Source organism: Eptesicus fuscus, chromosome 6 (assembly GCF_027574615.1).
Source record: "Eptesicus fuscus isolate TK198812 chromosome 6, DD_ASM_mEF_20220401, whole genome shotgun sequence".
NCBI lineage: Eukaryota > Metazoa > Chordata > Mammalia > Chiroptera > Vespertilionidae > Eptesicus > Eptesicus fuscus.
In genome coordinates, this window is record NC_072478.1 from 10,918,296 (window position 1) to 10,945,724 (window position 27,429).

Genomic DNA, 27,429 nt, shown 5'->3' on the forward strand with positions numbered 1-27,429 from the left:
CCAGTGTGGCTCAGTGGCTGACTCTCAACCTATGAACCAGGAGGTCAGGGTTCGATTTCTGGTCAAGGCACATGCCTGGTTGCAGGCTTGATCCCTAATAGGGGGTGTGCAGGAGGCAGCCAATCAATGATTCTCTCTCATCATTGATGTTTCTATCTCTCTCCCTCTCCCTTCCTCTCTCTGAAATCAATAAAGAAAAAAAAAAAAAAAGAACAGAAACCAAAGTCATTTATGCTCATAAAGGATCCTTACACTACAGACTCTGAAAGGAAAATAAAGCTGTGGTCTGGGACCTGGTTTCAACATGATTCACACTCACCAGTTAAAATAAAAAAGTTTGCTTGTTCTTTAAGTTCATATGATTTTATCTGAGAGTAGTTTCTTTGCTCATTTAAAAAAAATTAACATTTTAAAGGATAGGGAATTAAGTGACATAAATATTCTTGCTCTTTAATAAATTTACAACCTCAAAATAATTAACTCTAATTATGCTTTAAAATAACTACAGTAATGAGTAAAACAAACACTGATGTGATTAAACCCAAACCAAGAAGCAGAGTGGCTGTAAAAACCAGGTACTCTGTGTAACCAGCATCCGGAAAGAAAGGTCTTCTCTAGGTCATGCCATCTAGGTCCCTATTTGAAGGCCCCGAGAAGTTAAAGTCAGCAAGACATTAAATGAAAATAACTAAATTGGAAATAAAGGCATGTGGTACACGCTACAATCTGTGGGTAGAAAAATTCAGCACCAGGATTTGGGGAGGAATCAAAGGAGCAAAATATCAATTGAGTTGATATTCATATTACAAGCAAACACTCCTTACTTTGGTAGATTATTAAACTGTCAAAGTTAACAAAGTGTATGTGTGTACACAGGCGAGTGCAAATACTGAGTGTGGCTGAGGAGGAGGCCTGACCAGAAAGACAAAGCCAACCACAGCAATGTCACTGTATCACCACACTGCTGAGCTTGAGGGACAGGGAGCAAGAAGCCTGCAGAGGCCGGGCCGGTCTGTGAATTCACCTCTGGGCCTTTATCCTGAGTTGGCTGATGAAAAAATGGTTGATGGTATTTGCATTATTTTATCAGAGGATATGCTTTCACATCTAAAGAACAGCCATCAAAGAGAAAGCAAGCTCGGTCTAGAGACAGCAGAGAACAGATATGGGAGCAGACAACACAACACAAAACTAGCAGATTTACTCAAAAGTTGAATGATAAGCCATACCTTTTTAGCTTTATTTTGGAGGGTATATCCTCGGTACCACCCTGTCAAGATATAAGAGAACACACAATCTTCTATGTTATCTGGAATAATATAAAGATATTAGCAATATACATCCTCACATTCTGTTAGAACAGTAGGTGGAATCCAAGAGACAATTTGCAGATAATATGCCAGATTATGCACATTTTGGTTTATCATACAATAAAAATCTAGATCAATTTTAAAGCTTGATTCTCTTAATAACTAAAGGATTTAAAATTCACTTAGAATCATGCTTCATCTCTGCTCCTTTGGAGAAAGGATAGACAAAAAAAAAAAAAAAAGACAGAAGGCAACCCAACCTCAACGGCTTCATAAATACTACGAGTTTTTGCATGAATGACTCTGGATTTTCATCCATATATACATTCTACAAGTCACCTTATACTACTAAAACAGACATTTTAAATAATTTATATGATCTCTCTCCCCTTTTTCCCTCTCCTTTCTCCCTCCCTTTTTCTTCTGTTTCTCTCTCTCTTTTAAGTCCCAAGCACAAGAATCACTATTATGGAACAACTTTAAATTGGGGAAGCAAATCTTGTATATAGAAATATTTGCACTTAAACAATGAAATCAATAATAAAGCATTTCAAATTAATTCTTGGCAATGCTATAAGCACCCCCCAGGGTTCTAGACCTTTCTTGTAATTTTTTCTATGTAAAATCACCAAGAAAATAGTCACACAATCTATTTTGGACATGTTACAAATAGAAAGTTGAACTTACCTTCTTTGCACATAGATTTAATAACATTTTCAAAAAGTTTTAACAGTATTCAGAAATTTAATAAATTTGGTTATTGTTTTTTACAGGGAGAAATGGAGCATTGTCCTGTGGAATCATTATAGGTTTGCATCCAAGCCCACGGTTGAGATAAAGATATTGGAACAGGAAATACTGCTCCCAGTTTAGAAGGCCAAAGTGTGCGAGAGATCTAGACATAACACCACGTTAAATATACCTCCCGGGTCTCAAGAGTCTTTAGCACTGACACATACTTGCTTGGGTCTGCTAACACATGACAATGGCTGTTGCCTGAGTAAATGGTTTCAACTTCACCCTGGGATGGGGGAGGGGGAGGCAAGCTGAGAAACAAACAAACAAAAAAGACAGAAGGCAACCCAGCCTCTTAACACCTTCATAAATACTACAAGTTTTTGCATGAATGACTCTGGATTTTCACCCATAATATACCCATTCTACAAGTCACCTTATACTACTAAAACAGACATTTAAAATAATTTATATGATCTCTCTCTCCCCTCCTTTCCCTCTTGAGTCTTTTCCAACCAGTTTTATCTCTCAATGTCCTATAAAACCAAGCTGTTACAATATAGACTTCACTTCACTTTCAGAGAGCAATTTACCTGTACTTTTGTAAACAGTATTTTTGCACAGCCATTCATCACAGAATTATGCTTCCTAAACCTGTCATTTTTGAAAACCTTTTTTTACCTCCTAAGTCTCCTCTAGATCGTGGTATGTGTAAAACCCTTATCTAAAGGCACCCAATTACCACGCTGAATTTGTAAAAGGGAACATTTTGCTTGGCACTAGGCAGTAGCAGGGTATTGCCGGGATCTAGAGTTTTAATCATATACTGTAAAGACTCCATAAATTCAATTGCTAACAACTGCAAGGAATATGGTAATAGTTCAAGTTGTCATGTGCTGTTGAGTCGTCTTCGACTCGCGGCGACCCTATGAATGAGTGATGCCCAGTGTCCTGCCCTAAGCAGCCCTGCTCAGCTCCTGTAGACTCATGCCAACCCATTTCCTAGATGGTCTTCCTCTCTTCCTGCAGCCTTCCCATTTTGCCTTTCCCTGGCATTATTGTCTTTTCCAAGGAGCCCTGTCTTCTAATAATGAGCACAAAGTAGCACTGAAGTTTTGTCAAGAGAATGTTTGCTCATTTTTGCAAACATTGGGTTGTGATATAAGCAAGAATACAAGTTTTCAATCAATCCCAATGTTTAAAGCGGGACAATTATAGTTAAATATGGTTATGCGATTAGGCTTCTGAATGTATCATGATGCAAAGAGGTAGTGAAGGTGTATCAACAAGCAGCTATAACCAAGTGAGTGATGTGAATGGGTAGGCATCTCAGAAGCTCTCTTAAGTTAGCACATTACTGAAATGAGGGGACGGCTGAGCCCAGAGGGCTACTCTTACCAACGTTTAGGTGAGATGAGTACGTTAATAGCAACCATGGTGAACATCGAAAGTGACTCTATGCTACGGGTTGCTCTTCCCTTTGGGAAACCGTCATTTCTGTTTTCCGGGGACTGCTCCAATACAGGAAAAATCTGTCCCTCTGATTTGAGCTATCAGAGTTCCTAATTCCACTGTCTGAGTTGCTCACTTTATCTGGTTTCTCAGATTATTCCCATATACTCCATCATCGGCTCCAATTCACCTCCTGTGCAAACACTTCCTGGCTTCCAATGGCAGGTCCTCACTTGGCTCTTCTCCCTTCCATACACAGTCATTCCACAAATATTTATTTATTAAACACTAATTTAGGCGCCAAGGTGTAGTGGAGAGAAAATGTATCGTAAAGATTACACTCTAATGGCAAAAAAAAATTAAAAAACACATAGATGATCTCAGATAACGACAGTGCTAAGAAGCAGCACTCAACCAGAGTGACACGGCAGAGGATGACTGGTGACACAGGACACTGCTTTAGATGAGGCAATCAGGGAAAGGTCCCTCTGAGGAGCTGCAAGGAACCAGTCATGAAAGGGAAGAAGGTATGAAGGTGGCTAGAGGGAGGCATGATTCTCTAGCCTGACTGCCCATCAGGTTCACCAGGAACTTGAAAGAACACTGGTGCTGGGGCCACATCCTCAAATATTCGGATTTCATTGGAATATTTGGGTGGGCCCAGGCTTAGTGCGTCTAAAAGTTCCCCTGGTGATGCTAATGTGCAGCCAGGACTGACTACCATATATCTAGGTGAAATATGGAATTTATTCCAAGTACAACGGGAAGCCAGGGGAGGGTTCGAAAGGACATCATGCCTTACGCTTTTTAAAAATTTTATTTTATTGTTGACAGCATTACAGATGTCTCCCATTTTCTCCCCTTCTGCCCCCCTCCACCTCACCCCCACCCCAGCTCAAGCCTTCCCCAGGCTATTGTCTGTGTCCATGGGTTATACATACATGCATATAGGATCTTGGGTTAATCTCTTCCTGTCTCTTCCACCACTGCCCACTGAGATGTTATTCTGTTCCATGCATCCATGCCTCTGGACCTATTTTGTTCATCAGTTTATTTTGTTCTTTAGATTCCACAAATAAGTGAGATCACGTGATATTTGTCTTTCTCTAACTGGCTTATTTTGCTTAGCATAATAGTGTCTAGATCCATCCATGCTGTCAAAAAGGGTAAGAGATTCTTCTTTTATACAGTTGCATGGTATTCCACTGTGTAATACAATGGAATTAGCTTTTTAATCCACTCATCTACCTGGGCACTTGGGTTGTTTCCAGATCTTAGCTATTGTGGAAGGTTGGAAAGGACATTATGCCTTACGCTTTTAAAACATCGTGCCAGCTGCTCTGTAAGAATAAATCATGGGAAGTGAGACATAGTAAAAAGAGGAACATCAGTGAGGAGACGAATAGGTACAGTAAAAATGAAGAGATAAAAAGATGCGAGACCGATTTTAAATACAATGTAGTTGTTGCTCATGATTTAGCTGAGAATAGCCATGAATAGGGGGAAGAAGAGCAAATATTCAAGGGCATTCAGATCTTGAGCTTAGGTAAACGGGTGGATAGTAGTATTCTTTGGTATAGGAAGATGGAAGAAAGGAAAATGCTGAGTAATAGAAGACAGAATCAAGAGATTTATCTTGGCCCATCTGCTTCCCTTTCTGAGCAACCGAGCCCTGAGCCATTAGGTGGGACAGGGCAACTGAGGAGTTTGCATGGGGGACTTTGAGTGGGGGACAGTGCACTGATGCGGGTTATAAGACCGAGAACAGATGTGCAAGATGTCCACATGAGAGAAGGTGTGGTAATGAAGATTGAGACTGGTTACCTAATGGGAATGGATTGAATAGGAAATATATTAGGAATACTGAAAGCCAGTTTTCTTACTGTCACAGAAGGGAGTTACAAGCACAGAAAGGGAAATAAACTAGAATGAATCCTGTGATCCTGGAATGGAGCGAAGGTATCCATGCGTACTCATCACTTTTAATACACCCAGACAGGCCAAAATTCACAGAAGTGCTACTCTATTAATCTGTACACACAGGGCACACGACCCCTAGCTCTGCTGAAGTACCTACTTAGTTCTTATTTTTCTGACCCTGACACAGATGATGAACGCCTCAGAAAAGAAGCTGTCTATGCCTGGCCTAGAGAGCAGCCAGTCCCAAATGAAGCCGGACAGAGGATTCCATGGGGAACGAATCCAAGAAAAAAAGAAGAAGAACCCAGAAAGCTTCTCATTTGTCTGAGACAGTAGAAGGAGATAAACACCTCTGTCAGAGAGACTGGCTATGAAGTAGAGGTGGGCCCATGGAGAACCGCCACAAACAAGGCCATGGTGATCGAAATGAGAACAGTAGCGGTTTGGGGGAGGTCGGAATTGTGTGGAAGAAATCAACAGGGGAACCCCCTGGGGCAAGGGAAGTGTTCTTTATCGTGACCGGAGTATGAGGTGCACGGGTGCATTTATTTGTTAAATCACATGGGACTGTATACCTAAGATGAGGGTATTTCACTGCATATATTTGCACTTTTAAAAAGCCATACAAAAGTTATACTCTCAACAGAACATTACAAAGTAGCCACCTCAAAGTGGCATGGGATTCCATGATGACGGATTGCTCCAGGATTACAGGATATTCTTGTTTGAAATTGCCTCTGAAGCCAGGGGGAGTCACGTGTGAAAAAAAAATCAAAGGACCATTTCTTCATTACTTTTCCTCCCAAAGACATTATTCAACTTAATGGATCACTTTGTGCTCCAAAACTGATTCTGAATGAGTTTTGCTATTTCCAAAAGCTCGGCCACGGACTGACTCATTCAACAGAAGACACGCTAGGACGACAAGACATGCAAGGTCTTCATCCTCCTAAGTCTTATTTTCCAGTGGGAAGAGAAAAACCTTGACATGTCAGCACACAAGCAAAGAAGCAAAGCAAGCGATTTCATACAGGGCTGGAAGTTCTGAAGGAATGAAAGGGTAACACGGGACTGGGTGGAGGTGGGGATGGGGGGGCTACGAAGCCTGATAGAAAATTCTCTCTGAGAAGGCGCTGGGAGCTGAGGGCTCACTTCGCTAATGCAGCCGTTCATTCATTATACATAAAACACTTACTGAACACCAGACTCTGTCTTCAAAGAGAAAGAAAATAGATCTGTAAACAATTAAGCACAAAAGGGCTTTTAAGGGCTCTGCTTGGGAACAGCCTCACACAACGAGAGGATCAGGACTACGCTGCAGACTGCTAAGGCAATTACTGAGGGGACTTTGGAGATTTCTGAACCACAAGTGCATCGTTTACATGTGGAAGTCATGGAGTGGGTTTTGTAAAATCCCTCCTTCTACCGCAGTTCCTAATTAGTTTCCTCTCCCCCTAATCAATAGATTAGTTTTTATTGTTGTGAAAAAACATAACGAATAATGATCCAATAAAAAAATGGGCAACAGACCTAAACAGAATCTTTTCAAAAGAAGACAGAAGGAAGGCCAAGAGACACATGAAAACATGTTCAAAGTCACTTATTATCCGAGAGATGCAAATCAAAACAACAATGCGGTACCATCTCACACCTGTCAGAATGGCTATCATCAACAAATCAACAAACGACAAGTGTTGGCGAGGATGCAGAGAAAAAGGAACCCTCGTGCACTGCTGGTGGGAATGCAGACTGGTGCAGCCACTGTGGAGAACAGTATGGAGTTTCCTCAAAAAACTGAAAATGGAACTCCCATTTGACCCAGTAATCCCACTCCTGGGAATATATCCGAAGAAACTAGAAACACCAATCAGAAAGGATATATGCACCACTATGTTCATAGCAGCACAATTTAAAATAGCTAAGATTTGGAAACAGCCTAGGTGCCCGTCAGCAGATGACTGGATTGGAAAACTGTGGTACATCTACACAATGGAATACTATGCTGCCATAAAAAAGAAGGAATTCTCATCATTTGCAGCAACCTGGATGGAATTGGAGAACATTATGCTAAGTGAAATAAGCCAGTCAATGAAAGAAAAATACCACATGATCTCACTCATTTATGGATAGTAAAGAACATTATAAAGTGATGAACAAAAAGATAGATACAGAGACAGTAAAGCATCAGAGTTTCAACTTACAGGGGGAAAGTTAGGGAGAGGAGGGGGAGTTATGAAATCAAACGAAGGACTTGTATGCATGCATATAAGCATAAACAATGGACGCAAAACTCTGGGGGGTGAGGGCATGTATGGGTGTGGGGTGGGGGGTAATGGTAAGATATGTACACATATAATACCTCAATAAAAAAAAAGAAAGAAAAAACATAACGAATAATGAACTATTTTAACTATTTTTAAGTGTACAGTTCAGTGGTATGATATACATTCATATTATTCCACAACCTTAATTTTTTTTTTTGTCTCCAGGAATTAAAGATAAGAAACAGATAAGGAGCCACTGTTTATAGGCACCGATGATATGGGGGGGAGGGGACAGGGGGGGGGGTGGAGAGAAGCAGGTGCTAAATCCCCTTGTTTTCCCTTTCAGTGTCATGGTCTGGTAGTTGGCTGGGTAAATAAAGCACAGTTAATTAGGTCAAGGTCAAAGGTCCCGTCTCCTGGGGGGCCAGGTAACCTGTCAGGTTTCCAAGGCCAGAGCCTGCCCTCCCATCCCCAGGGAGTGTCCCTCCAACCCTCCAAGCCCTGCCTGAGGTCCCTCTGGGGAAAGGGAGGCAGCTGCAGCACCAGACAAAGAACGGCCCAGCTGCTGGATCCTCCCCGGGCGCAGCGCACTCACTGCCTTCCAGAACCTCGGGGTTCAGGATGCTCACTTGCCAAAGGCACTGAGCAGCTCGCTGGGGCTTCTGAAAAGAAGGTCTAAGGCAGAAAGTACCAGTAAAAGGACGCAAAGATGGTCAAAGATAAGGGTCTATTCTTTTGTACCTCTTTTCGAGACAAATCAGTCCTCCTGGTTAGTTATCTTAGCTCAGGTTTATGTCTCTGAGAAAGGCGGGTACCTGTTGGAAGTCTGAGCTCCAAAGGAACTGAGTTCACTGAAATCTAACACCCTTACTTTAAAAAGAGGAAATATAGCCGAGGCCGGTTTGGCTCAGTGGATAGAGCGTCGGCCTGCGGACTCAAGGGTCCCAGGTTCGATTCCGGTCAAGGGCATGTACCTTGGTTGTGGGCACATCCCCAGTAGGGGGTGTGCAAGAGGCAGCTGAATGTTTCTCTCTCATCGATGTTTCTAACTCTCTGTCCCTCTCTCTTCCTCTCTGTAGAAAATCAATAAAATATATTTTAAAAAGAGGAAATGTAGGCAAAGATTGGAAGGGTTGCCCAAAGTCAATCAGCAACTTACTATCAAAGCTGGCGATGCAAACGCAGGTCTCCTACCAGCCAGCTGCTCTCTCTTTTCCTGCCCCAGCTGCCTCAAAGGGCAAAGCCAGGGACAGTGGCTGGGACCCGGCACTGCCTCTCCCTCTCGGGGGCAGGAAGGCGTGGCCCTGGGACCCCACCAACAGAAAACCACAGGCACCAGTACGCCAAGTAAGTGGGAAGGACATGTGGTTTCCATCTTTGACTTTCTTTCTTGGACGAACAAGAAAGAGCCGTGTCTTTGCGGTGCCTAATATAGCAGCACTCATAAGCTTTTAGTGAGTGTATTAGTGAGAAAGAAGGTCTCCCTGAGCTAGTGGCCGTGGACAGAATGAACTGATGCAAGAAAAGTGCGACCAAATCACCGCCTACAAGGTGAAACCTGATGTCAGAGGACCTTCCTTCTCTCTCCCTGGGATCCCAGGCCCAGTGGGCGAAGCGGGGCAGGGTCGGAGCACCCCACCTATGAGGCCAACATGTCCAGAAAAGAGGAGGCACTGCCCCTTAAGAGGACTCATCTGAAACCCAAAGGCCCGGGCCTCCCCATCCTGGTTCTGTGCCAGCCCGCTCTGTAGGACTGCGTCTTCAGCTGTCAGGGAAAGGAAGGCTTTCCTCTCTTAAAATTCCCTCCCACAAATACATTCTATTGTTTTTTCCATCTTGTTACCTCCTACCATCCAACTCCACAGTTAAAATGCCGAGGTTCCTCCTGGGGGCCTCCCACAGCGGGTGACGTGGGAGACTGCCTCAGACCATCTGGTCCAGGTGGGGTGGGGTAGATCCAAATGACACTGGACAGAATGGGAGATGCGACTCATCCAAATGTTGCCTGCAAAACCAGGGAACCTCTCGGACTTCACAGACGCTTCCCTCTCATCTAATCAACACCGTCACTCTCATTGGCCAATTCCCTTCATATTTCCTGCATTTGGCTTTATAAAAACTTTTTAAAGCTAAGTAGCCCTGCTTTGAAAAAAATAAAAAATAAAAATCAGTCCTTCTTGCTTCTGGCTCTCATCTCCCTCTTCCGTATTCCTTTCGCTAACTTCCCCAATGAGGTCCAGAAAGTTGAAATGGAAAAATGCAGCCTGTGGCGTTATCAGTCCCAGCAATGACCCTGCTGCAGCTCTCCCTTCTACGGGCTTTGTTGTCATCAGCTCCACCTCACAGGATGGGTGAGAACGGGGTGCGGGTCTGTGAGTGATTAATCGATGAGTCAAGCACCGCAGATTGAAGGAAGCCACTTTCCTAGGGAACGGTGCTAGGCTCTGTGGGCCTCCAGGTGTTTGCGAGGATAATAACCCCCACGCCCGGACCTGGAAGAGCTTGTAATCTAATTGCTAGTGGAACAGAGAGACATGGGTAGAGTGGGGAGACACCGGCTGGCACGTCCAGCTCATCGGGATTTCTGGAATTTCAGCCCAGGCTGCTCTTTTCATAAACCTACCTACGCTCCCGAGGGCCCTGAGATTAGAGGAGAGGAAAAGGCTGCCTTAATGTTGGAAGGGAGAATGGAGGCCTCGGAAGGAAACCCATCGTGTGCCGAGGCGCTGGGGATAGTGCACCTCAGCTAAGAGGGCAAGTGAGGTGAGGGATGTGCCCCAATGCAACACTCAGCTCTGTCCCCAAGGCCCCTTCTGTCCGGGTCACCTAGAAACTTGCTTCAAGTCCCTCAATGGAACGCATCCTCAAAATGAAAGAGTGAAGCTATACTTGAGGGCTCTAAACGTGAGCCACGGGGCCCCCTTTGAGGACTGAGACAGTCAGGGGTGGAGAGACGCTGTGAGGGACGTGACAAGATCAACAGGGGCAGAAGCAGAGGTGGAGCCCAGTAGTGGCGACAGCAGTAAGAGTCCTGGTGGCCAAAGAGGAGAAGCAAGAAGGTGAACCTGAACGATGTGGGACCTTCCGAGAGTGTCAGAGCCAAAGATCACTGGGTTCAACGCGAGTGCCCTCTTTCCCAACACAGGTAGGCAGGCACGATCGGGGACACGAACTGTACATTCGCTCCACACACACACACACACACACACACACACACACACACACACAGGTGGGAAGAGAGTTGAGGAAGTCAGAGACCCCACCAGAGACCTCTCTGTTTATTGTGTCCTGCCAGACCGAAGGGGCTTGGACAAACTATTGGTACCAGAGGTCCCCTGCCTCCGTATTCTTACCCGGAGTGGGTGGGTTGGGGGAGGAACCAATATCCCTGGGTGCAGGGAATGATTCGGCTATGCTCCCCTAGATCAGACATGCCTACCTGCTCGGGCCAAGTCAGCTGTTAGAAACAGGCAGGGAGGCAGGTGTGTGTGGAGGGCAGGTGAGGCATCTGGGGGTGAAGTGAGCCCAAGTATGCCCAGCGGAGGGCAGCAAGGAGCCAGCTGGCCGGGGTGACCAGCTTGTGTGGAAGGGCTGGGTGGGGGGTGGAGGGCGTGAATTCAGGAAGAGCTCACCCCCACAGAAACACATTTAGGGTGGTGGGAAACTTGCCTGACAGCTGTGGAAAAAGCAAAAGCAGTGCACCCCCTTTGGAAAACTGTATGCTATGTCCAAACAGAAGTGTCATTTCCTCAAAGGCCTCGCTACGTGAAAGCATGCTCTGCACTTGGATTCCCCGGGACCCTGGTGGGAATCCCAGCTCTACACGCACTAGCCACGTGGACATCTTCGAGTTTCTTAGCGTGATTTCCACAGCTTTAAACAAGCATCAGGAACTCTGCTCTCGCGGGATCGTAAGAGCTGAGCCCGAGTGTAGGCTATTCGGAGTTCTCTTTCTTTGGTTTTCTGAGGATGTCTGCCCCTGGGAGAAGCAGTAGACCCTGTCTAAATTATCCTTAAACTACGGATGACCCCAGCTGAAGCCACAAAAGCAGTTGCGTACCATGCTGGGCCCAGGCAAGCCTCAGTCCGACGTCCAAGCACCTGATAAGACGTACAGTCATTTTCCAGCAGAATAAGTCCCATGACCCAAGAAAATGGCAGAGAAGACGACTATGGAAAAGAGAACAAAAAAAGTAGAAGAACGAACTTGGGTGACCGAAAAACCATGTGCCAGTGGCTGGGAAAATTGAGAAGCATGGTCCTGAGTAACCCAGGGCCCGAGAGGAGACAGAAAAGAGACCTCGAACGTTCCCAAAATAGGTTATTCTAAGGTCGGATTTAATATGCAGTGGGCAGTGAATCTGACAGGAAAACTAATTAAAAATAAAATTCCTCCCACCCCTTCTCATTCCTTCAGTCCCAACTACAAGTATTCGAGGTCAAGAATTCAGTGTTAATTGTTCCTGCCATTTAGAAGGAGGATTAAATTGACAGGTACCGTTGTTCAAACTCTTACATGCCTACTGTCAAAGTTAAATGCTCACACATTTAATATTCTTGTTCGGATAACAAACATTGGAGACAGTGCGCAGAAAATAAGGGTTAGATTAACAGTCCTTCTTTAACAAGGACCTTTCCTCCCTGACCTTGTCCATCCCTCCCTGCTGTCCGAGGTACACGTGGAGGTGAGGCAGGAAAAGGACTCAGGTTCTCTGCACTCTCGAGACCCAGGTGCGGCACACACGTTTTTTTCTGGCGTTTTCTGCTCCTATAACATTTTCTGTTGAATGATTTGCTTCCGTGGGTTGAATAAAATGGAGGCACTCTGGCATAGTTAATATTTATGATGTATAAGCATCCTTATAGGCTTTTAAAGATCCTAAGTGACTTATATCACTATGAGCAAAGCCCAGGCATACCTTTAGCCTTCTCTCTCCAGGTATAAGCAAGAGAAGTATCTTATTCAGATTTGCCCTCAGTCCATTTTGAACTTGCCTCTAGAACTTTCTTCTTTACATTAATCCTTAACTGAGTCTCACCCAGACCCGCGATGATTTGACGTGCCATGTTTCATAATGGGGATACGGTACCGAAGACATTTTTGGTAGAAGTTACACACCGAATTATGTGAATGGCCCAGCATCCGGGGTGCACACAGCCATGAGAGGGCATGGATGTTCATGGGATGGAAGGAGCCTGCCCATCACTTTGCTCCCTCCAAACCCTTGATCCCACTTAGATCCCTTGCAGCCCAAAACTTACACGACACCATAAGCTCAGAACATTCCTCCAGAACTTCTCAAGTGCATCTCTGCTTCTGGGCTGCGCTTGCCTCGTTAGCCCAAAGGGGCCCAGTCCAACTAGCAGTTCATGAAAAAGTCACTGAATGACGGTACCACCCAGAAAGGGTTCTCAGCCCTAACCGGTTTGGCTCAGTGGATAGAGCGTTGGCCTATGGACTCAAGGGTCCCAGGTTCAATTCCGATCAAGGGCATGTACCTTGGTTGCGGGCATATACCCAGTAGGGAGTGTGCAGGAGGCAGCTGATCGATGTTTCTCTCTCATCAATGTTTCTAACTCTCTATCCCTCTCCTTTCCTCTCTGTAAAAAATCAATAAAATATACTTTAAAAAAAAAAAAAAGAAAGAAAAGGAAGGGTTCTCAGCCCTATCCTAGAAGATCCCATATATGCCTACAGGTGAGTAACATAAACTTCGAAGATGGGATTTTAGAAGCACGTTCAAATACAGCTCAAAAGAAAAAGACGGAAGGCATTCTCTTTTTGATAACATTAAATCTGAGATGACACTTTTCACAGACTCTACTTTTTAATTAGCTTTTCTTGTGAAAACACTCCTACTGCCACACACAACTTTTGAAAAAACACATCTCAGGAACATATGTCCCCAACAGCAGTCACTGACAAGCTGTACTTAGGGTGAAGGTCAAACAGATGTGGGAAGTGACCGGCAGACTCAACAAAATGCCACCTGGCCTAATCTGCTCTCTAGGCTGCTGCCAAAACGCTCGCACGCAGTCCCTGCCATAAAACCCAAGCTGTTGGGCTCACTGCCATTTATATTTGTGAAATGCGGTTGTTTTTATGACTAGAGCATGGGGAGACTAGATTCTGAATTACAATCGACTTCCAATTATCTTGACTGGTGGTGTAACAACGGTAAATGAAAGTGACAAATACTTCAAATGCCTTATTTCAGCTTACACCGCACACTTTTGCACATGCAAAGAACTGATTTTTAAAAATCAATTTAGACTTTGTCTCTCACTCACCTATGACCAATGGGCCTTGCTGACCAAATAGAGAAGGAAATGGATAGAAAGGAGGAACAATTAGTCAGAGCTACCGGGTTGACTAATTATTATACAGGATATGGGGATGTGACAATCCATCTTCTCAAATCAGACATTCTCTGATGAGAATGAGACTGTACTGGTTGGATGAGACTGTACTGGTATCTCTGTATCTAGGAGTTTGTTTCTGTTTTGTACATGGCCCCATGTAGGTTCCAAAAGATGCTTATTAAGGCACTGCTTGAAGAAAATCTTTAAATGCACTCTCTTCTTATTTATGCCTCTGTTATAGTTTTGCCAGCCATGGAGCCAAAATTTGGTATAGCTTTACCTATCTGTCATAATACTGTCCTCTATACTTACTAAAGAAAGCCTGTTTCATAAAGATGAGAGTCAAACCCTAGCCTGTTTGGCTCAGTAGACAGAGTGTTGGCCCTCAGACTGAAGGGTTCCGGATTGGATTCCAGTCAAGGGCACATACCTCAGTTGCAGGCTGGATCCCTGGCCCTAGTCAGGGCGTGAGACAACCAATCAAAGTGTCTCTCACACATCGATGTTTCTTTCTCTTTGCCTTTCCCCTTCCCTTCCACATTCTCTAAAAATCAATGGAAAAATGTTCTGGGATGAGGATTAACAACAACAAAAAGACAAGAGTCATGTCCAGCTCAAACCATAATCAATTTTTATTCCTTTGCAGATTGTAAGGGGGTGAATTTCTTGATCCAAGTGCATTTTAAAACTGGCCTCACTCCATACAGAAGATATGACTTTGGTAGATTGGGGACCTCCTATATATATACAAATGCTTCTTTTTCTTCTTTCAACTTTTCCGGATTGCCCATTTCCTCTGGTTCCAATCCCATCATTTGTGCTATCATTTGAAATAATATAAAATGTTTTGCTGTGCCTGCTTGGAACACCTTTGAGACATTATCTCACTTTGTTATTTCCAACGGGGCCGATTGTGTTGTGTTTACCCCAGAGATCACTGTTCACACCAGCCACTCTCTCTTGAACTTGAGTGGCTTACGGAGCTAAAATGAATTAACCAATGGATATGAGTCAAATCCCATTGACTCATGGGAACAGCAGACCTTGGGTGTAAAATCATGGTACCTAGACTTCTGTTAATCACAGGACATCAGGGATGCTGAAATCCTGCTTTTCAAAGCACGTTCCTTTAATCACTTTCAACTGAAAATTGGTTGCCTCTCACATGCACCCTGACGGGGGGGCAGGGAGTGAACCCACAACCCAGGTACGTGCCCTTGACCGAGAATCGAACCTACCACTCTTTGGTGTGCAGGCTGCTCTAACCACTGAGCATTCCAGCCAGGGCTGATTCTGGGGGCTTGGTTACTTTGTTCATTTGTTCTTGTCTGTCCCTGGAATGAAAACCCTATGAGAGCAGGAGCCTTGCTGTTTTGTCGCTCCGGTGACCTCAGGACCTGGAACTTCTCTTATGCTCAATAAAGGCACCTGGCACATAATAAGCGTATAATACTTGCTCAGTGATGGCTGCCGAGGGCCAAGTGACCACACAGAGCTCTCCCGGGGACAGTGCTTTTCAAGAACATGCAAGATGGAGAACAACTGCCTCGCTGCCAAATCCCGTGTCTGGTTAAAGAAGCAAAGGCGTGGCAATGACTTCAGGCAGGCCAGTGCCACAGACGAGGCAAGGACACTTGCCTCAGTCCTTGTGGATTTTAGTTCCCTGGAGAAGTCTCTGGAGGCAAATAATTCTTCAGGGCCCATAAGAGATGAGCAGCATATAGCTTCCCAGGCAATTCTATCTACTCCCTTCCCTCGCTCGTTCTTAGTTAACAAATGAAGTTCAGGGGAAAGTCACAGAAAGAAATGAATGATAAGGGATGAATGATGGCTTCTCTCATTTGGGCTGTGGTCTCCTGTTTTGGAGCCAAAACACAATCATTCTCGCAATTCTGCAAAAGGTCAAACACAAGGTTACCACATGACCCAGCAATTCCACTCCTAGGCACATACCCAAGAGGAATGAAAATGTAGATTCACACAAAAATGTGCCTGCAAGCATCTGTGGCGGCATTATTCATAATAGCTAAAACGTGGAAACAACCCGAGTGTCATCAACTGTGAATGGATAAACAATGCGGTCCATGCGTACAGCGAATATTCGTCAGCAACAAAAAGGTACAAAGTACTGACAGGCTACAGCACGGATGAACTCAAAACTATTATGCTATGTAGAAGTCGGTCACAAGGGACCACATATTACATATGATTTCATTTACATGAAATGTCTAGAATAGGCAACTCTACGGAGACAAATTAGGTTGGTGGCTGCCTGGAGCTGGGGGGTAATGCCCACTAATGGGTACAGGGGTTTCTTTTTGGAGTAATAAAAATGTCCTGAAAGTAGATAGTGATAATGGTTGCCCAACTCTGTGAACGGTGCACTTCGTAAATAACTATTACATTATTTACTTTAAACTGGTAAACTGTATGTTTGAAATTCCTCTCAATTCAGAAGGAAAAAAGCTCACACAATAACCAAATTCTTCTGCAGTTTGCAGAGGACAGGGCCATGCTGGAGCCCTTGCACTTCCCTCTTGGAAGGAGGAAAGCAGTCCTGCCCTGTAACATCCGGGGACGTGACCTGGCCCCCTTTACTCCCCACACTAGCTTGCCTTGCTCCAAAGGCCTGGCCTTGCGCCCCGATTTCACTTTCGCTCACTCAGCAGACTTTTCCTGAGCACCTACTGCGTGCCAGGGAGCGTGCTGGGCCGGGACCTGCAGAGGGAGGGGAAGCAGGCCTTGCCTTCAAGGACCCATCACTTTCACAATCACCCACCCAACCACAGGCAGGAAGCAGCAGCAGGAGAGTCCGAGTGGTATTCTGTTGTGGGTTGTGGGCAGAAAAGAATGTTTCATGTCTGGGTTCCAGAAGGGTGGACTCATGTCCACACCAAAATAGCACACACGGGTCTGGGAGGCAAATATCTCAGAGCGTGGGGAGAGGGGGAGCCCCAGGAGGCAGATCTGACAGGAAGCTGAAGGCACAAACCCCGAGGCCTGGAGCCGGTACCAGCACTACCCACCCTGAAATTCCATCTGGCAGTCCCGTGGGCGTTTCCATTTTGTTTATTTTTTTAAAGGGAAGAGGAGATGGGGGAGGAGGGAGAGAACAAGTTATTACTCAGCATTTCCATCGTGTTTAATGTTTGCCAAGCACTCCTGTCCTCACTCAGACCTGAACTGCCTGAAATAATAAAGGAATTTGAGAATCCAGCCAAGAACTCAAAGTACTCAGCAGATATAAGAACCTATCACTGCATCTGGCCAGGGGGGCACTATTAATCCAATAAACTAAATACTATTTTTAAAATTAATCCAAAATAATAACCTCTATAAAGCTGACATGCCATTGGGCGATGAATGAACTCAGTAAGCTCACGTTCTAAATCTGCCCGGTCACACCTTGACACGTGTCCGCTTTTACAGAACGGGCGCTGGTGTCCTGTTTTGAGATGCCAGAGTCCTCTGGCTGGCACGCCAAGTATTTTATGGCAACAGTTAACAAGAAAAATCAGTTTCCTGCTGCCAGCAGACAGCACCTGGATCATCATACTACAGATGCAGCGCTGATAAAGTAAGACTGTCTCTCAGCGGGCCAGCGCCTCCTACAAGCACGCTGCTGTGTGAGCTGCAATGTGCGAGGAGCACTGTGGCTTCGGAACTCAAGCTCCAGAGCGATGTGAAATCGATGTGTATGTGTGTGTGTGTGTGTGTGTGTGTGTGTGTGTGTGTGTGTGTTTATACTGAAAGTCAACCAAGCTCAGTGACCACCTTAGCTTGTCTGTAAGACTGCTACCTTCATCACTGTTCATCAGTCAATTGGGAGGCTACTTGGTAACGTATAAATAATGTGTACACTTAAAATTACCATGAATGTGAATCTTAGGAGGACAAAGTGCTTCCATTAGCTATTTCAGAAAATATGTTGGGGTCATATAAAAATGAAAAAAAGAATTTTGAAAGTGTATTTAACAGACATCATCTGCTTTATTTCAGATCAACACTCTATCTTTCCTCCCACACTCGGCAGGACAATTAGAAAAGCTGGACAATACCACACACACACACACACACACTGAAGAGCTAACATGGCAAAGTTAACAGTTACCAGGTCAAGATCTGGAAAAGACCAACTCAGAAAGATGAGGCCAGAATGTGGGGCTGCGTTTATCTGGAGCATCTGCTGAGTTAAGAAAAGGTCCCTGTGTCACGAGCAGCATCTCTGATAGCTTTGTGGAGCCAGCAGGACAGAATCTGCAGACTGCCAGTGAGTTGGCTATAGTTTCAGACAAAACAGACTAACGAAAAAAGATGATTACAGACAAAGATAAGAAGGACAGGTTTAACAAACAAATTGAAAGTTGGAATTGCTTCATGTTGCAACGCTAAAATTGTACGCACTTAAAAACAGGTCTGAGAATATATAAAGCAAACGACTGTAAAGTGACACAAACTGCAATCATGGTGGAGGACTTAACACAGTTCTTACAGTAACAGAAACAACACAAAAAAATTAGCATATAGCAAATTTGAGGAAAAAAATGACAAAGAAATCAGAACCTAATTGTCATCTATAGTACGTTGCACCCAGTGATCTTAAAAGGGACATTCTTTTCAAGCCCACAGGAAGAGGTGCAGAAGCTAAACACGTACAATGGAAAAATGTGTGTTCCTAAAAACCAGGTAGAATGGTTGAATCCGGCCCCTGACAGTGAGCGATGTGACCCAGTAAGGTCTGAGAGGTCTGTGGTTTCACTATGCAGAGGAGTCCCAAGAAGGTAAGTAGGCTGTGCTGAGTGTCTTGGTGGCTTAGGGACGCCGTGGAATGGATGTTTGGCTGGACCTGAGATGGTGAGGATGACGGGAAAAGAGGATGGAAGAAGTCCACGCAGCCCTCCTTTCTTCTCCTGCCCTGGGAGCTGCATGGCACCTGGAGTTGTGTGAAGGAGAGGACAATGCAAAACCCCACCCGCTGCTAAAACTAAAGGCAGGCAGCAGTCACAGCAGAGTCTTGTGCAGTCAGGCAGGTGACAGCTTTTACGGCCGAACCCTGCTTCCCATCTCGTCCCCACCCTGCATCTCTCTGCCCCGTCCTCAGAAGCTGCACCTGGATTCGAGGTGAGCACTTTTGCCATTCGACCATCACCAGCACTTACATGGGGGGCCGGGCCCTGCGTATCCAGAGTGCCTGCTCTAACAAGGCTCGCCCTATGTGTCAAAAATCTCGTTTCCCACCCCGTTCCTGCCCCAATCTTCAGAGAACAAATGGGTCCTAAACGTGGTTCTCTGCTTAGATCCTCAACTTCAGTGGCCTGGATACATGTACGTTGTGCCCTGCGGGTTGGGGTAGACATGTGGATACAGGAGCCCTGCTGGGATTTAGAGAGCTTGAGTTGGAGCTAGAAGTCAGGGGTGGGGAGGGTGCAGACATGATCTGTGCTTTTTAGACGTGATCTGAGCTTTTTAGACAACCCGGAAGTCCTGAGTCCTGTCCTGTCCTGCCGCCCACTAATGGGTTAAATGGAGCCACCGCCCTAGCCCGACCTAGTTGCGGGACATATACTAGACTAGAAGGGTTTCTGGACCGGCTGCAGTCCTGACCTCATTCTTTGCAAGAATCTCAGCAACCCCAGTAGTCTCCCTCATTTCTCCCCAGTCCGGCAACATTTGGTGCTGACTAGAAAGAGCCACTTATTCCTGGCTGGCATGGCTCAGCGGTTAGTGGGTTTGATTCCGATCAAGGGCATGTACCTGGGTTGCAGGTTCCCATCCCAGTTGGGGTGCGTGTGGGAGGCAACCAATTGATGTGGCTCTCTCACATCGATGTTTCTCTCCCCCTCTCTCTCCTCTCTGCCCCTCTCCCCTCCCTTCCACTCTCTCTAAAATCAATGGAAAAACGATCCTCCAGTGAGGATTAACAACAAAAAAAGAGCCACTTAATCAGCAGTGCCTCCTGGGAGCCCCCACCAGCCCAGGGTCCCACGTGTCTCTCCCAAGCCAGCACTGTGTCAGGTCCTTCTGCGACCAGTGGTTGAGCCCAACATATTCACATACTTGGATTCACATACTTGGATTCTGGTAACTGGGCGTGTCCGCACTCCTGTATTCAGCTGGCTGTTTCGAAATCGCCCTCAGTATGAAATCATATAACCTGAGGACTTCCTGGGTTTTCACCCCACCAGGAAGCGGAGCGTGTTGAAGTTTGCTCTGAGTGCCTTATTAATAAGTAACTTCCACTGTTCCTGCCTCTCGCCCTGCCTGGCAGGAGGCCACCCAGACTCACCCTCATACATCTCCAGGATGTGAACCGAGTCTCCGATCTGCAGGGACAGCTCCACATCTTGAGAGGCATTGTAGTTGTAGATCGCTGGAATGAGAAACAAAAGGGGAAATGGCATCAGTGGCCGTTAAAACCCAGGTCACAGTAGCACATTCTGTGGTCAGTGAACCGCTTAGCAACAATGACCCTCTACTGAATGATTTCAGGTGAACCACCCAACGGAAAGCAGAGAACACCCTCCTGGACCCCCATTACTGTGTTTTAGGGGGACCCCTCCACCCAATACTGGTTTGGCTGCCTTGTGTGTACCATGTATTGTGTGAGAGACCACGGGCTGGGTGACAAAACACAGACATGGTCCCTGGCCTGGGGATTTTTAGTCTTCTAGGGGAAGAAAGAGACTACATATATTATTACAGAAATAACTAGTTAATTAAAATTATAAGAGTTATGAAAAAAACCACAACAGGCTAAAATGAGAATACATTGTGGGGTTTCGCTGGTCAGTCCCCTTGTTCATCAGACAACAGCCAGCTATGACACCACTGAGCTGTGATCTCTAGGGCATGGGGTGAGCCATCTCCCAGCTTCCATGGCAGTGACTGGTGGCCCAAAGACCACTTGTGAGTCCCATACACCCTCCAATAACAGACTGGCACAGGGTGCAATGCGGGGATGGCCACCTTGCCCCAGTTATAGGCACCCTGGGGGACTGGGTTGTCCCAGCACCTCCTCATCAAGGTGACCTCAGACACCACAGTCCTTAGGGCTGGCAATGACTGGGCCAGACTGTGAAAACAGTACCCTAACTCATAACTCAGAAAGAAACCGACAACCCAATTTTTCAGATGGTGAAGCTCTAAAGGGACATCGGACCAAGAGTCATATCTGATGGCTAAGGAGCACATCAAAAGATGCTCAACAGCATTAGTCTTCAGGGAAATGCAAATCAAAACCACAATGAGCTTCACCAGCATGGCTATAAGTTTAAAGGCTGACAATTGGCAAGAATGTGAAGAAACTGAAACCTTCATGCATTGCTGGTAGAAATGTATGTTCAGAAAACTGTTTGGCGGTTTCTTAAAAAGTTAAACATAGCCCTAACCGGTCTGGCTCAGTGGATAGAGCATTGGCCTGCAGACTCAAGGGTCCCAGGTTCGATTCCGGTCAAGGGCATGTACCTTGGTTGCAGGCACATACTCAGTGGGGAGTGTGCAGGAGGCAGCTGATCGATGTTTCTCTCTCATCGATGTTTCTAACTCTCTATCCCTCTCCCTTCCTCTCTGTAAAAATATCAATAAAATATATTTAAAAAAAAAGTTAAACATAAATTCGCAGCACGACCTAGTAATTCCTCTTCTAGTTATCTACAAAGAGAAACAAAAACATGCCTACACAGAAACTTCGTGTGAATATTCATAGCTGCCGTGGTGGGAAGAAAAACAGCCCTTCAGAGATATCCCATCAAATTTCTGCAACCTGTGGTGTTACTGGTGTGGCAAAACAATTGAATCAGTTCAGGATCTTGCGAGGAGGAGCTTTTTTCTAGATTATCAGGGTGGGCCCTGGCTGCAATAACATGCCGGTGAAGAGAAAAGAAGGCCATTGAAGGTGGAGGCAGAGGTGGAAGGAAGGGGACCTCAACAGAGGACTGCCACGACCACCAGAAGCTGGGAGAGGCAGGAAGGAATCGGTAGAAGAAGCACAGCCTCCCTTGATTTCCGACTTTGGTCTCCAGAAGTGTGAGACAATATGTTTTAAAACCACTATGCTGTACACCTGAAACCAACACAAAGTTATATAGATGGCGTCTTTAGGGCTTTCTATGTAAGTGACACTTCTTCTTCCTTCCCAGTTTGGATGCCTTTTATTTCTTTCTCCGGCCTGATTGCTCTAGGACTTCCAGCACTACTAGTAATGTTGAATAAGAGTGGTGAGAGTTGACATCCTTGTCTTGTTCCTGATTTTAGAGGAAAAGCTTTCCATTTGTCCTCGAGTATGGTATTGGCTGGGAGTTTATCATATATAGCCTTTATTATGCTGAGGTACTTTCCTTTTACACCCATTTTATTGATTGTTTTCATCATAAATGGATGTTGTATCTTACCAAGTCCTTTTTCTGAATCTATTGATAAGGTCATATGATTTTTATCTATTGTTAATGTGGTGTATTACATTGATTGATTTGCGTATGTTGAACCATCCTTGTGCCCCAGGAAAGAAATATTTGATCGTGATGTATTATTTTTGGGATGTACTGTTGTATTCCATTTGCTAGTACTGTGTTTAGGATTTTTGCATCTGTATTCATCAGAGATGCTGGTCTGTGGTTTTCTTTTTTTGTGCTATGCCTACCAGGTTTTTTATATCAGGGTTATGTTGGCCTCATAAAATGTGTTAGGATGTATTGCCTCTTGTTCAATTTTTTAGAAGAGTTTGAGGATAGGTATCAAATCTTCTTTGAACATTTGGTAGAATTCACAGGTGAAGCCATCTGGGCCTGGATCATTTTTGGGGGTGTGATGTTAATGGCTGTTTCAACTTCCTCAATGTTTATTTGTACACTTACGATTTTTCCAACTCTTCAGTCTAGAAAGGTTATATATTTCTAGGAACTTACCCCATTTCTTCTAGGTCAGTGGTCAGCAAACTCATTAGTCAACAGAGCCAAATAGCCACAGTACAACGATTGAAATTTCTTTTGAGAGCCAAATTTTTTAAACTTAAACTTCTAACGCCACTTCTTCAAAATAGACTTGCCCAGGCCATGGTATTTTGTGGAAGAGCCACACTCAAGAGGCCAACGAGCCGCATGTGGTTCGAGAGCCGGTTTGCCGACCACTGTTCTAGGTTATTGAATTTGGTGGCATATAGTCTCTCATTATATTCTAGTATAATGATCCTTTGTAATAGATCTGTGATGTCTGTGGTAACTTATCTTTCATTTTTTATTTTGTTTTTATGAGTCTTTTTTTCCTTAGTGAGTCTAGCCAGGAGCTTGTCAATTTTATTCATCTTTTCAAAGAACCAGCTCTTCATTGTATTAGAAACACTGAACAAATACAAGTAAAGTTACAGGATACAAAACCAATGTACAAAAATCCACTGTTTTCCTATATGCTAACAATGAACTTCAGAAGATGGAATGAAAAAAATTCATTTTGCAATTGCAATCAAAAGAATAAAATACCTAGAAATAAACTCAATAAGAATGTGAAGGACCTATATACTGAAAACTACAAAGCATTTTTAATAATTAAAAAGATTAAAAAGACACAGTGAAGTGGCAAGATATTCTGTGTCCATGGATTGGAAGAATCAACATAGTTAAAATGGCCATATTACCCAAAGCAATATACAGATTTAACGCAATCCCCATAAAAATCTCAATGTTACTTTTGAAATAAATAGGACAAAAATCACCAAATTTGTATGGAACCGCAAAGGACCCTGAATAGCCAAAGCAATCCTGAGAAAATACAAAAAAAGCCAGAGGCATCACACTGCCTGACTTCAAATTATTCTACAGAGCTAAGATCATCAAAACCACGTGGTCCTGGCAGAAAAACAGACACATAGGCCAATGGAGCATGACTGAGAGCCCTGAAATAAAACCACAGGTACATGGGCAAGTAATTTTTCACAAAGGGACTGAAAACACACCATGGAGTAAAGAAAGCCTCTTCAGTAAATGGTGCTGGGAAAATGAGAAAGCCACATGCAAAGGAATGAAGCCAGATTACAGTTTGGCCCCATGTACAAAAATTAGTTCAAAATGGATCAAAGACCTAAACATAAGATCTGAAACGATAAATCACATAAAAGAAAACACAGGTACTAAACTTATGAATGTTGGTCATAGAGAACATTTTATGAGTTTGATCCCAAAGGCAAGGGAAGCAAAGGCAAAAATAAAGGAATGGGACTGTATCAAACTGAAAAGCTTCTGCACAACCAAAGAAACGGACAACAAAATACAAAAGCAATCAACCGAGTGTGAGGTATTTGCAAACAATAGTTCCAACAGGGGGTTAATATCCAAACTATAGAAGAAACTCACACAACTCAACATCAAACAAACAATACAATTAAAAAAGGGACAGAGGACCTGAGCAGACACACACACAGCCAACAGATGTATGAAAAGACGTTCAACTTCACCAGCTAGCAGGGAAATGCCGATCAAAACTACACCTCACACCTGTTAGATGGCAGCAAGACAGGTGATAACAAGTGTTGGAGAGGCTGTGGAGGAAAGGAACCCTCATTCACTTCAGGTGGGAGTGTGAACAGGCACAGCCACTATGGAAAACAGTATGGCGGTTCCTCAAAAAACTCAGAATAGAGTTACCATACGACCAGCAATCCCCTTCTGGGTGTCTACCCAAAAACACTCAGAAACATTTATTCACAAAGATATACGCATCCCTTTGTTTACTGCAACATTGTTCACGGTGGCCAACACATGGAGATAACCAACGTGTCCTTCAAGAGAGGATTGGATAAAGATGTGTATGGATACATACACTGAGTGGCCAGATTATTATGATCTCTGAACGCATAATAATCTGGCCACTCAGTGTACATCCTATATAATAAAAGGCTAATATGCAATTTGTCCCCTCGACCAGGAGTTCGACCAGCAGGCAGGCCGGCCAACCACCCATGTCCCCTCCCCCTGGCCAGGCTGGCCAGACCCCACTCATGCACGAATTCATGCACCGGGTCATATATATATACACATACATATACATACACATACATACACACACATACCGAGTGGCCAGATTATTATTCTTTCAGAGATCATAATTTCTGGCCACTCAGTATATATAAATACTATGGACTATTACTCAGCTGTAAGAAAAGATGAAATACTGCCATTTGTGACAACATGGGTGGACCTTGAGAATATTATGCTAAGCAAAATAAGTCAGTCAGAAAAAGCTCAGAACCATATGACTGTACTCATATGTGGGATATAAAACTGAAACTCATAGACACAGACAACAGTATGGTGGTTACGAGAGGGAAGGGAGTGGTGGAGTAGTAAAGGGTAAAGGGGGCCAAATATATATTAACGGAAGGTGATTTGACTTTGGATGGTGGGCGCACAATGCAATATACAGATCATGTATCAAAGAAATGTACACTTAAAAAATATATGATCCTATTAACCAATGTCAGCCCCAACAAATTTAAATAAAAAGGTAATATGGAAAGTAAACTATAATTGAAAAATTAAAAAATAAATAAATAGGTTGAGTGTCAACCTATGAACTGGGAAGTCATGGTTCAATTCCAGGTCAGTGTGTCAAGGCACATGCCTGGGATGCGGGCTCGCCAATCAATGATCCTCTCCCATCATTGCTGTTTCTATCTCTTCCTCTCCCTTCCTCTCTGAAATCAATAACAATATATTTAAAGAACAAATAAATAAAGCCATCTAGTTTATAAACCTTTGTTATGACAGTCAATATAGCAACATGATTCACAATAGCCCAAAACTGAAAACAATTCACCACCTGATGAATGAATGGATAAATAAATATGGCATATCCATACAATTGAATATTACTCAGCAATAAAAAGGAACAAAATAGGAACACGTTACTACACGATGAGCTTCCAAATCATTATGCTAAATGAAAGCCATATGAAAAAATGTATTTTAGGTTTCCATCTGTTTGCAATGTCCAGAATAGGCAAACCTATCAGAGTCAGTAGAGCAGGTTACTGGTTGCTGGGGCTGGGGTGGGAATGATTCGAGTTCAAAAGGGAGCTGAATGCTGGACTGTGGTGATGGCTACTCAACCCTGTGAATTTACTAGAATTCATTGAATTGCATATTTCAAATGGGTGGATTTTATGGTATGTAATGAGACCTCAGTGAAACTGTTTGTTTGTTTTTTTAGGTAGAATTAAGTCTTATCCTCCTCACTCTCTTGTTGAATGATCTGCATCCTCCCAGGGAATAATAATCAACTTAGAGATTGAGTTCTAACTATTTACCCAATGATCCAAGGAACCTACCATATCCCCCCCCCCCCCAACTTGCAGCTCTGATGAGCGCATGAGGGAGTCACTGATCCATCTGCCAGAACCCAGGAGGTGATTAAAAAGGGGCAAGATGGATGCTTACCCTTCTGAGCTCAGTTTCCGTATTGGATAATGTAGCGCATGGCATCCACTCCATTGTCTCTGTCACTGCCAATTCTGGGTACTTACTGCTTTCCTGAGCCTGCAATGCATCATGCACCTGCAGCCTGCCACAGGCTTTTCCTTACATCGGTCACTCTGTCAGTGGGTGAGTGGGAGGGCACCCCTCCACACATCCATTTCAAGCGGCCTCTCTTTTTTTTAAGGGAACCCCCCAAGTAGTGTCCTGCCATCTTGGCACAGAAGCTGGACAAATTACGTGAGAATGTGTTTAGTATTGAACTTTTGGACTAGACTGTGAATCAGAACAAGGATGAGCTGATGACGTGGGTCAGGAGATCCTGCACAGACTTCAGAAGTGGGAGTTATTCCCCTCGCCAGACCCTTCCTGGGCCACCAGGCCACAGCTGCTATTCCACTGAGGTTCAGCTCCTTCATCTGACTGCTCCTTGGCTCAAATGTGTTGCTCACTGAATATATGGCTGAATTTGTATAGAAAATAGAGCTCTCACATCCTTGTCTCTCCTTAGCCGCCATTCACTGCCTTCCACTGAGCTGGCTCCTTCCACCACCCTCTCTCGGCCAGAAACAGGAAGGAGCAGTGTCAGTGTGGTGTGTAATGGCCACGTGTCACCTCTTCCTCGTTATTTGTCATCAGGGAAGTAGGCAGAAGTGGTCACAGGAAGCACAGAGCACTGGCAGCTACAGGCACAAGCACCGTCCAAGGACTGTTGTATGGGTGTGCACACACACACACACACACACACACACACACACACACTCCATAGACCATAGACCACAGACCACAGACCAATAAGTTTCATTAAATCCTAAATCCTAAACCTGATCATCAAAATGTTCCAAAAATTACCCCAGCCTTAACTCTCTACCTTTGCCTCCATTATCTGCCCAACACCTCCCTCTGCTCCAGTCCCCTCCTATT

The 27,429-nt window shown here is 44.4% G+C and overlaps 1 protein-coding gene across 1 annotated transcript in view; it reads right to left on the reverse strand.

Moving 5' to 3' along the window:
* The window catches only part of DOCK5 (dedicator of cytokinesis 5), a 206,005-nt gene that overhangs the window by 127,944 nt on the left and 50,632 nt on the right, over nucleotides 1-27,429 (reverse strand). Inside the window, exons 2-3 of the mRNA XM_054717208.1 lie at nucleotides 20,331-20,414; nucleotides 1,230-1,270 (exon numbers count right to left, since the gene is read on the reverse strand). Of these exons, the coding sequence (XP_054573183.1) occupies nucleotides 1,230-1,270; nucleotides 20,331-20,414 (125 nt within the window). The remainder of the gene's footprint in view (nucleotides 1-1,229; nucleotides 1,271-20,330; nucleotides 20,415-27,429) is intronic.